The sequence below is a fragment of the Eleutherodactylus coqui genome, chromosome 8 (genome assembly GCF_035609145.1).
Source record: "Eleutherodactylus coqui strain aEleCoq1 chromosome 8, aEleCoq1.hap1, whole genome shotgun sequence".
In the NCBI taxonomy this organism is placed as follows: Eukaryota; Metazoa; Chordata; class Amphibia; order Anura; family Eleutherodactylidae; genus Eleutherodactylus; species Eleutherodactylus coqui.
In genome coordinates this window covers 38,044,135-38,057,069 of record NC_089844.1, presented here as the reverse complement: position 1 = coordinate 38,057,069, position 12,935 = coordinate 38,044,135, and the positions used below count along the sequence as shown (strand labels likewise).

Sequence of the window (12,935 nt, the reverse complement as noted above, 5' to 3'; positions counted from 1 at the left end):
AGCAGTCCTACTTCTGTCACCTCTCATAGACCTTTAAAGCAGATGTCGAGTAATACACGGTGTAGTCAAAAAGACGGATCCAGGCTATATCTCAGTACTGGTGCCTTATACTGAAACAATAGCCTACTTGAATAGGATAATAAAATAATGCATGGGCCCCTGGGGCCCCAGGACATGAATTTCAATTTTGGTATTGTGAACCCTCTAAGAAAGAGATTAAAACCCAACTGCAAAGTGGAAGCATGTGAGAAGCAGAAATCCACTTTCCTCGTCTCTTTAAGGCCTCATTTATATGAGCATTTTTACACAGCTATTGGAGCTGTGTGCAAAAATTGCGACCATTTGAAGCATTGGATTCCAATGTATCCATTCACATGAATGATATTCAGTAAAAAATTATGCAGTCAAAACGAGAAAAATTGGATTTTTCATGCAGCACGAAAGGAAAGGTCTTGCCCTATCTTTTGCCGAAAAACACTGGAAGCTCCCATTGACTCCTATCGGAGCTGAAATAAAAGGGGAGGGGAGGGAGATGCATCTGACGCTCAGAAAAGAAGACAGCAGCCGCTATTTAAGCTATTAAAAGTCATTTCGACCAAAGAATTTCCGCGCTGCTGCCATGTGAATAGATGAGAAGACGCTAATTAAGCACGGGACTCGATTGCGGATATTGTTCAGTGATGCGATTTTCGGCTACAATGCAGCCAGTGTAAAAATGCATACGCTTGTGTGGATGAGGCCTACGTCCTGGGGATCATGTTAGTGAATGGCAAAGTGCCAATTCAGTGCAGATACAATGTAAACTACTAGTTAGTTCACAGCCCAATCAAGAGACAATGCAAAATTTAGCGTGAACATGTGAGTTGGAATTTGGCACGATCGCCTCATTGGACCTGTGTTCAGTTTAGGGAATCTCAACTTGGATTGGTACCTGGAACTGCTGCAGATGATGGCGGCGGATGACTTCCTGGATAATCTGCCGCTATCGTAGCCACTTCGAGTACGCTTTCCTTACTTCAGTCATAGCTGTGGTCCCATGGGACTTCTCACATGCTACTCTGCAACTTTGCAAAAGAGTAAAACCCAATTGCAGATACCGCACTGAGGAGCAGGAAGTGTAATAGAAGCACAGCGCTGACATTGATTTCAATGGAACTGAAGTACTGGTGCCCTATACCAGCACTTTCACTTCCTCCCCTGATGGAGGCGTGCGGCACCTCTGTCCTGACAGCGGGCTGGACGATCAGCTGATCGACGACATTCTGAGCAGCAGATTACTATTGATCAACTGTTAAAGCCAAGAGTTCCCCCTTTAAGCAGGAAGAGTTAAAGCCATGAATGTAGCAGTGCTAAGCTTGTCTATATAGCATAAGTGAGTATGTTACAGTATTTGCCACCGCTGCTGCTTAACCTGCTACCACATCTGATTTCAGTTTGTGATTATGATGCTCAAAAGGAAGCAGTACAACATCAGCTCTGCTACATATGGATCTAAAAACATAAATATATAGATTGGTATGCACTGACCAAACCGACTAAAGAAAGAAAACTTTTTAGGTTACACCCTTGGCAGGAATCACCCAGAGAAACGTAACTCAATGTACTTGTAAAGCTGAACTGGTACAAAGCATTGTCCCCACTAACCTCAAAAGTGCCATGAAATGCCATATATGCCCTGCCCTCTGCCAACCTCCTTAGTCATTCGGCTGAAGCGAAAAGGGTCACATTATGCAATTTCCTGCAACATGAACACTGTAGAACCAGAAAGAATGTGTTTCCAAAGAGTTTGGAGCTCCTCATATCTCAACGTTTTGGACTTGGCATGGGAAGTGTATTATTGACCCCTGAATCTGAGTTCAGCACCATGGACAGGAGTCAATTTTTGGCAGATGCCATGGAATTCTCCACTACTCTACTATCCTCTCATGTCACAGGAATAAGGCAGGTTGAATTTTTAGCTGTTGGATCCTTCATTTCCCATGAGATAAGCGGCATCGGAGATGTCTGGCAGCCCTTAATCTATGGAAATAGTAAGCTTGGGCAGGGGGGAGGATAGCTGGCGGCTGGATGACTCTTTGGCATCAGCTCAGTAAGTATCTGCTGGGTATATTGTATATTGGTTTTATGTGCCCATCCTAATAAATGGCTATAACGCTGCTCTCTGGTCTCACGCTGATAACATCATTCCTCGCTCCTGGCTTCTTACCGTGAAGAACTCTATGTAAATAGCCAGACTGAACTACATTGTCATTTCTAGACTGACATCTTACACTAAGACCTCAAGGACGCACAACTTCACCTCAGCCCTAATCCCAAAATCAGAAGATCCAAACCTGTTAATTAGGGAGGCAAAAAGTCACCAGGAGCCCCCAACACAACTTGTGATCAGGCCCCAACTCCAGCAGAGAGATAAGGGTATTGAAAGCCCCCCACCTCTGAGCTGGGGACCCCCTAGTAGATGCTGTTCTTGCTATAATCATCATCAGAATTAGAGAAATCAGAAAGTAAGACAAATACAAGAACATAAATATATGTTGACCAGCAGGTCTAATCCATAGGGGGCGCTATTTATTTATATTTTATGAAATATGTATAAGTAATGTGGAAGGAGGGTATGAGAGTCCTTGTGTACTAAGCTTTGGGGTTGTCAGATACTTGTAGTGGCTGCAGGTGAGGAGCAGCAGATGCAAGATGAAGAGGTTCTGCAGCAGCCCTTCAAAATATGTAGCAAAGGGGGCTTAACTCAATGAAATTTGGGGCTGTGAGGCTCCTGTGGTGAGAGCAGAAGAGACAAGATCATCACCATCACCATTACCAGCATCATCGCTACTATCACCACCATCCCCAAGACCACTATCCCCACCAGTATCAGCACTACTATCACCATCAGTACTACTACCACCACTAGTATCAGCACTACTATTACCATCATCATCATTATTATCACCAGCAGAATCAGCACTACTATCACCATCATCATCATTACTATCACCATTAGTATCAGCACTACTATCACCATCATCTTCATTACTATCACCATTAGTATCATCATTACTATCACCATTAGTATCAGCACTACTATCACCATCATCTTCATTACTATCACCATTAGTATCATCATTACTATCACCATTAGTATCAGCACTACTATCACCATCAGCACTACTATCACCATCATCTTCATTACTATCACCATTAGTATCATCATTACTATCACCATTAGTATCAGCACTACTATCACCATCATCTTCATTACTATCACCATTAGTATCATCATTACTATCACCATTAGTATCAGCACTACTATCACCATCAGCACTACTATCACCATCATCTTCATTACTATCACCATTAGTATCAGCACTACTATCACCAACAGCACTACTATCACCATCATCATCATTACTATCACCATTAGTATCAGCACTACTATCACCATCAGTATCAGTACTACTATCACCATTAGTATCAGCACTACTATCACCACTAGCATCAGCACTACTATTACCATCATCATCATTACTATCACCCGCGGTATCAGCACTACTATCACCATCATCATCATTACTATCACCATTAGTATCAGCACTACTATCACCATCAGCACTACTATTACCATCATCATCATTACTATCACCATGGGTATCAGCAATACTATCACCACCAGTATCAGCACTATCACCACCAGTATCATCACTACTATCACCATGGGTATCAGTACTACTATCATCACTACTATCAGCACTATCACCATCCATATCAGCACTACTATCACCATCAGTATCAGCACTACTATCAGTATCAGCACTACTATCATCATCAGTATCAGCACTACTATCACCATTAGTATCAGTACTACTATCATCACTAGTATCAGCACTACTATTACCATCATCCTCATTACTATCACCACCAGTATCAGCACTACTATCACCATCGGTATCAGTACTACTATCACCATCTGTATCAGCATTACTATCACCATCTGTATCAGGACTACTTTCATTATCAGTAGCAGCCCTACTATCACCAGCAGTATCAGCACTACTATCACCACCCATATCAGCACTACTATCACCACCCATATCAGCACTACTATCACCACCCATATGAGCGCTACTATCACCACCAGCATCAGCACTACTATCACCACCGAAATCAGCGCTACTATCACCACCCATATCAGCAGTACTATCACCACCAGCATCAGCGCTACTATCACCATCATCATCAGCACTACTATCACCATCAGTATCAGCACTACTATCACCATCATCATCATCATTATTATCACCACCCGAATCAGCGCTACTATCACCATCATCATCACTACTATCACCATCATTACTATCACAAAAATGACCAACCAGCTGGCGCTACACAGAATGAAAAATATACTCACTTAAGAGAGGGGAGCAGGTACCCAAATAATTGGGCAACAATACTCCCCTCGAGAGATACAGGATAGCCTTGAACAAAGTTTAGTCACAATCCACGTCCACCCAGATCAAAGCGACCTCAAGCAATCCAGTGATGAAAGTCAGTTTATTTACAGACACACAGGGCCCCCACTCAGGGGGACCCGATAACAGACTACGCGTTTCGGCTATAAATAGCCTTTTTCCTGGATTTCGAGAGGGGAGTATTTTTGCCCAATTATTTGGGTACCTGCTCCCCTAAGTGAGTATATTTTTCATTCTGTTTGTGTGTAGCGCAACCTGGTTGGTCATTTTTGTGATTTCTTCACCTCCACTACTTGTGGATGGAGGTTTCATTTTTTCTCTATGGTTGCAGCTCTCCATTGATTGGATTACATTCAATTTGGAGTTGGATCTTCTGACTTCTGGATTATCCAATTGGACTTAGGTCCAGTTCGTTGTTTGTCTCAAGGTGCTGTCCTATTCTGCTTATTACCCATCATTACTATCACCACTGGTATCAGCGCTACTATCACCAGCAGTACTATCACCATCAGTATCAGCACTACTACGGTATCACCATCAGTATCACCACTACTATCACCATCAGTATCACCACTACTATCACCATCAGTATCACCACTACTATCATCATCAGTATCACCACTACTATCATCATCAGTATCACCACTATTATCATCATCAGTATCATCACTACTATCACCATCCGTATCAGCACTACTATCACCATCAGTATCAGCACTACTATCACCATCAGTATCACCACTACTATCATCATCAGTATCATCACTATCACCATCCATATCAGCACTACTATCACCATCAGTATCAGCACTACTATCAGTATCAGCACTACTATCATCATCAGTATCACCACTACTATCATCATCAGTATCACCACTACTATCATCATCAGTATCATCACTACTATCACCATCCGTATCAGCACAACTATCACCACCCATATCAGCACAACTATCACCACCCATAGCAGCATAACTATCACCACCCATAGCAGCACAACTATCACCACCATCATCATCACTATCACCACTGGTATTAGCACTACTATCACCAGCAGTATCAGCCCTATCACCATCAGTATCAGCACTACTATCACCAGCAGTATCAGCACTGCTATCACCACCGGAATCAGCAATGCTATCACCAGCAGTATCACCACTACCATCACCAGCAGTATCACCAATACTATCACCATCAGTATCACCAATACTATCACCATCAGTATCACCAATACTATCACCATCAGTATCACCAATACTATCACCATCGGGTATCAGCACTACTATCACCAGCAGTATTAGCACTACTATCACCACCCGTATCTGCACTACTATCACCAGCAGTATCACCCCTACCATCACCAGCAGTATCACCACTACCATCACCATCAGTATCACCAATACTATCACCATCGTGTATCACCAATACTATCACCAACAGTATTAGCACTACTATCACCAGCAGTATCAGCACTACTATCACCAGCAGTATCAGCACTACTATCACCATCCGTATCACCACTACTATCACCATCCGTATCAACACTACTATCACCATCCGTATCACCACTACTACCACCAGCAGTATCACCACTACTATCACTAGCAGTATCAGCAGTACTATCACCAGCAGTATCACCACCACTATGACCATCCGTATCAGCACTACTATCACCAGCAGTATCACCACCACTATAACCATCCGTATCAGCACTACTATCACCAGCAGTATCACCACCACTATGACCATCCAGATCACCACTACTACCACCAGCAGTATCAGCACTACTATCACCATCAGTATCACCAATAGTATCACCAACCTTATCACCACTACTATCACCATCCGTATCAGCACTACATATCGCCACCGGAATAGGCACTAATATCAGAATCATCATCACTACTATAACCAGCAGTATCACCACTACTTTGACCATCCATATCAGCACTACTATCACCAGCAGTATTATTACTATCACCAGCAGTATCATCACTACTGTCACCATTCGTATCACCGCTACTGTCACCATTCGTTTCACCGCTACTATCACCAGCAGTATCAGCACTATCACCAGCAGTATCAGCACTACTACCACCATCCATATCAGCACTACTATCACCACCCGTATCAGCACTACTATCACCAGCAGTATCAGCATTACTATCACCACCCGTATCAGCATTACTATCACCACCCGTATCAGCACTACTATCACCTGCAGTATCAGCACTACTATCACCAGCAGTATCAGCACTACTATCACCAGCAGTATCACCGCTACTATCACCAGCAGTATCAGCACTATCACCAGCAGTATCAGCACTACTACCACCATCCATATCAGCACTACTATCACCACCCGTATCAGCACTACTATCACCAGCAGTATCAGCACTACTATCACCAGCAGTATCAGCATTACTATCACCACCCGTATCAGCACTACCATCACCACCCGTATCAGCACTAGTATCACCACCCGTATCAGCACTACTACCACCATCCATATCAGCACTACTATCACCACCCGTATCAGCACTACTATCACCAGCAGTATCAGCACTACTATCACCAGCAGTATCAGCATTACTATCACCACCCGTATCAGCACTACCATCACCACCCGTATCAGCACTAGTATCACCACCCGTATCAGCACTACTATCACCACCCGTATCAGCACTACTACTGTGTTTTCCCGAAAATAAGACAGTGTCTTATATTAATTTTTGTTCAAAAAGGTTTAACTTTTTTACATGTATAGCTGCCTGGACACTATTTAAATTGACTTTTTTAATTAACTATTAGAAGGCTCAATTTAGGAGTAGGGCTTATATTTCAAGCATCCTCAAAAAGCCTGAAAATCATTTTGCATCCTCAAAAATTCTGGAAAATCATGCTATGTCTTATTTTCAGGGTATGTCTTATTTTCAGGGAAATGGGGTATCACCAGCAGTATCACCACTACTATCAGTATTTGTGGGTTATCTGTTACCACAAATTGCTCACCAATACATATGCATAAAAACACTATTATTTTTCAGTTTTCCAAAACATGAATATTTAGAATATTATTTAGTTGGTATAAATGCGGTAACTGCCTGCAAGAGAGCATTAAATGGGTCGATACTATCACCAGCACCATCATCATCAGCACTATCTACACCATTATTACTATCACCACTATCTCTACCATTATTACTATCACCAGCACCATCATCATGATCAGCACTATCTCTACCATTATTACTATCAGCACTATCTCTACCATTATTACCACTAACATCATCATTTCCACTTTCATCACCACCATGATCACCATCATCACCACCTTCATCATCATTATCACTGCCACTATAACTATCACTGCTATTACCATCATCACCATGGTCATCATCATCACTTTCACCACCATCATGATCGCCATCATCACCACCCTTATCATCATCACCACCATCACCATCAGTATTACCACCACTATCACCACTATCATCACTACCCTCATCATCATCACCAGCCATAATAACAACACTGATGACAAAGTTTCAGGAGCCCCCAGTGAGGGCCAGCCACTTCCTGCTCTATAGGGGGCGGTATTTTCTGTCCTGTACCCCCACAGAGTAGTTTCCATTCTCGTAAACAACTCCATATATATAGTCAGTGGGAGGGTCTTGAAGAGGTTCTGCAGCATCTGACGATGGGTCCAGCAGGAGGATAGAAGCCCCCGCCTACCTCGGTACTCACCGTGGCTCCGGGCCCCCAGGCCCCTGTGATGGCAGCAGCAGGTGAGGAGCAGGAGGCAGAGCACGGTCCCCGCAGAGAGCCGCATCCTGTGGACGAGGGGCCCCCGGTACCGGTGCAGCCTTATACCACAGCAGACATAGTGACCCCACAACACGGATCCCTCAACGGCCGCTCCAGCACCACGGACAGCGGCGAAGTGAGCGACAGCGAGCGGAGAGACCGCCCCAGCCCCGCCCACCGCCACACGACCACGCCCATGCCATGGCCACCTGGCATCTAACGTCACCTGCCCCCGCCCACACCTCGCACGCCCATCACCTGGCCACGCCCACCGACAGTACAAGCTATGAATGGAAATCACACGTCATCATTATCACCACTACTACTCCTAACATGTCCTATATCACTGATCATAGGCTGTATGAGCCTGTATACCTGTATGAGCTGTCTCTCCTTATCCTGGGCCCACCTTCCATCTGTATAGGTCAGTCATCTCCCCATCAGATGCTGCATGTTTTGTAGCACGGGGACAGGGGTGTACATAAAACTCATATACTATATAACTTTTATAACAGGGAGGGCTTAGAAACAGGTATGGTACCTCTAATCAATATATCAGCACTAGAGGCGTAACTTGAATCTCCTGGGCCCCAATGCAAAACCTGGAACGGGGCCCCCAACTAGAACGCTTTATTCAGAGTACTGGGCTTCCTATATGGAGAAGCGAGGTCTTATGGGCCCCCCAAGGCTCCCGGGCACGGGTGCAACCGTATCCCCTATAGTTACGCCCCTGATCAGCACTATGCAGTAATAGTGTTTACAGTGCAGTTACCTCTGGTGATCACAGGTGACTGCGTTTCTCTGATCTGGGTCGTCTGGTTTTATTTTTCTTACCTGGGCCCAGACCACCAGGATGACTAATTCCAGCTATGACTCATCTCTGCACACTCTCCCTATCCAACCGCTACCCCCCAAAAAACTCTCAGTGCTTCCCATACTAATAATGCCTCCTCTGTGGCCCCAATTCTACTATGGCCCAACTGATTGATAGTGGCTCCACATAGCTACAGTGGCCCCTATTATTAAAGGGCTATTCCATTAAGCAGGCTTTTCTTTCACGTTTTTACCCATTTAATGGATGGGTGAAAACTGATAGATTGTCGGGGTTCCAAACTTTGGGAGCTCCACTGATCCCAAGAACAGGGAAGGCAACCTGTTTACCCCAGTTCTGCTCACAGTATCACTGGAGAGTGAATGGAAAGCTGGCCGTGGATGCACGGTGCTGCTCTATTCATTTCTATGCTCGGCTATTTTTGTCAGCCCCACTGAAATGAATGGAGTGGGATCGCACATACGCAGCTAGCTCTCCATTCAAAGTGATATCACTCTAGTCAGAGCTGCAATGCAGAAGCGACCGGAAGTGGGGAAAATGGGAGCCCTCCATTCTCGGGATTTATCAAGGTTTCAACAGTCAGACCCTTACCGATCAGCTAGTTATCCCATATCCTGTGTATGAAGGATAACTACTTGTTACTGGAATACCCCTTTAATAGTTAGCCTGATAGCCCTCAGTGGTCTCTATTAGGAATAGTGCCCCGCTCCCAAAACTCTGGCCATGAGCATTAGAAGCATCCATTCACTTGCACAACATCTCATTATCTATCTATCCATCCATCCGTCTGTAAAGCAAAACTGTGACTTTGAAGGATTGTATTTGATTCCAACTCATCGCTGAGGATCAGTCAGACCCCTGCAGATACTTTACAATGGAACAAGCCACAGGGGAACCGCTTGTCTTATAGAGATTGTGAAGCACACATCAGACCGCAGAGGTAACCCCTAAATTAATTTCTGACCCCAGACCAGTCCCCTTAGATATATTTAGTACCCCTATATTAAAGGGTTTGTTCTAAGTTACGAAGCTATTCTCTATTCACAGGATAGGGGATAACTTTATCATCATGGGGGTCCAACCAGCAGGACCCCTGCTGATCCTGAGAACAGGGGTCCAGTCAGTCCCTGAATGGATGGAGCAGAGGTCACCCAGGCGCTCCGTTACATTATTCACTTCAACTACAGTGCCAGAGATTACAGAGTTCAAACTTTTTGGCAATCTCCAGCGCTGTCATTAATGTGCATGTAGCAGTGTTATGCTTTTGTGATATCCGCTCCATTCAGTCGGGGACCAACCAGACCCCATTCTCAGGATCAGTGGTGATCCCAAGTGGTCGGATTCCCACCTATAATTAAGTTATCTCCTAACCTGTGCTTGGGGATAAGTTTAGAACTTGGCACAACCCATTTAACTATTAATTTGTGTTTTAAAAAAAGTAGTTATAAAAGTGGGCGGGGCTTGTTGCTTGGCCAGGATTTGGAGACATTTATGACATATGACTTTCTAAAAGTCTCACAATTTGTTGCAAACTCACTCCAGTAGCTGGGCGGCGTACAAAGAGACTCCACATCTCTATACATATTTAAAGATGCAAAACATTTATCAACATAGAGCAACATTTGATACATTTGTTGCATTTTAAACTGGAGAAGTAGAAAAAAGCTGCCAAAAAAGTGGCTTCAGCAATTCCCCTAACAAATTTCACCATATGGGTTCCTTTAAGGATCTTCTCATATGTTACAGAAGCAAGGAAATGAAATCGATTTTGCCATAAATGCCTGACTATGCTGCCATGACCTCGGGGATCCCACTGATTCTGGAAATGGAGTGTCAGCTCCCTTGTTCCTGGCAGAGAAGTGTTACATTATTGGGAGAGAAGGAGACATCTGAGTCTCTCCACTGAGATCTGGGACACCCGACTTCTCAAGATAGCGGTGTTCCCAACATTCAAATCCCCACTGTTTATGACCAATTGATATAAGCTAAATATTCATTGTGGGAAACCCCCTTTAAAATTTAAAGCTTAAGGCCTCATGTCCACGGGCCCACATGGATTCCCCATGCAGAATCCTGCAACGGGTTCCTCCCGGCCCACAGACATGAGGCCAGAAAATACATTATACTCGCCTGTCCGGACTCTGCGGGGCTCTCGTCTGTTCAGGTTGGATCTTACGTCCGTACCGCGGATCCGGATGGCTTCCATTGCCTTCAATGGAAGCCGCATGAGCCATCAGTGCGGGGAAGGGGGAACAAACAAAAATGGAGCATGCTGCGGTTGTTTTCCCGCATGTGGGATCCACACACCGGGGGAAGATGACATCCGCAGGTATTTCATTACTGAGGACCCTCGCAGGTCTTCTTTGTTACTTTCTAGTTATTTACCATGAGATCTCCAGCCGTCTCAGTGTGACTCCTGCACCTGCGACTCTTGGAGAGAGGACTAGGAGGATGCCGGCCACTCTGTGCATCCAGGTAACATAGCTGTCAAACTGCACTGAACCAGGGTTGGACCTGTGATGAGGAGGCCCCTGAGTAAATATGTAGTATGGCCCCCTGCCCGGTAAGGTTGTGATATAATGTGTGGTTACAGGGGTTCTCACCGTGACAACCATCTCCATATGCCATATGCCTATCACTGACAGGTGAAGTGAATAGCGCTGATTACCTGGTGACAATGACCCTTATCAGGTGTGGGGGGGGGGGGGGGGGGATATATTACACAGGAAGTTAACAGTCAGTTCTTGAAGTTGACGTGTTGGAAGCAAGAGAATGGGCAAGTGTAAGGATCTGAGCAATTCTGACAAGAGCCGAACTATGATGTATTAAATGACTGCATCAGAGCATCCTCATAATGGTCGGTCTTGTGGGGTCTTCCTGGTATGTAGTGGTTATTACCAATCAAAGGTGATCCTAGGAAGGAGGACCAGTGAACCAGTGACACGGGCAAAGCACCCAAGGCTAACTGATGTGGGTGAAGGCTACCCATCTGATCCGATTACACAGACAAGCGACTGTAGGATGAACTATTGAAAACGTTCCTGCTTGACACCTTAAAAGGGCTGTATCAAAATTAACTCTTACAATCTATCCATAGGATAGGTAATAAGAGATCCCCACCAATCCCATGCCACCCTCTCCTCCTCACCGCAGGCGCACGGCGCCACCACCCACAGTGAGGAGGTGATGGAATGGAATGACGGTCACACCTGTTTTTGCTGCTTCATTCATTTTCAATGGGACTGCAAGAGATCGATAAACCTGTGAGACCACCAATAATCCTAATAATAGTAATAAGTAGAGATGAGCGAGCGTACTCGGAAAAGCACTACTCGCTCGAGTAATTTGCTTTATCCGAGTATCGCTGTGCGCAGGTCTGAAGATTCGGGTGCCGGCACGGAGCGGGGAGCTGCAGGGGAGAGCGGGGAGGAACGGAGGGGAGATCTTTCTCTCCCTCTCTCCCGCCCGCTCTCCCCTGCTCCCCGCTGCGACTCACCTGTCAGCCACAGCGGCACCCGAATCTTCAGACCCGAGCACAGCGATACTCGGATAAAGCAAATTACTCGAGCGAGTAGTGCTTTTCTGAGTACACTCGCTCATCTCTAGTAATAAGTCAATTTTGGGATAACCCCTTTAAGAGTATGTCCACACATAGCTGAAATACTGGTGATTTTCAGCTGCAGAACTGGCTATGAAAAATCTGTCACCTCAACCTTCACCCTGGCACGATCACTCATGTTAACATAGACTTAGGCCCCCTTCACATGGACGTATTTGCACATGCAGTACGCAGAGAATAGAACCCATTGATTACATTTTCATGTGCATTTTTC

At 45.0% G+C, this 12,935-nt stretch overlaps 1 protein-coding gene across 2 annotated transcripts in view; it reads right to left on the bottom strand.

The window, feature by feature from the left end:
* Nucleotides 1-8,409, bottom strand: part of PTPRN (protein tyrosine phosphatase receptor type N) — a 138,010-nt gene extending 129,601 nt beyond the window's left edge. For both annotated transcript variants that reach the window (XM_066575511.1, XM_066575512.1), the window contains exon 1: nt 8,211-8,409. In XM_066575511.1, the coding sequence (XP_066431608.1) occupies nt 8,211-8,295 (85 nt within the window). In that variant the 5' untranslated portion in view covers nt 8,296-8,409. The remainder of the gene's footprint in view (nt 1-8,210) is intronic.
* Nucleotides 8,410-12,935: the final 4,526 nt, after the last annotated feature.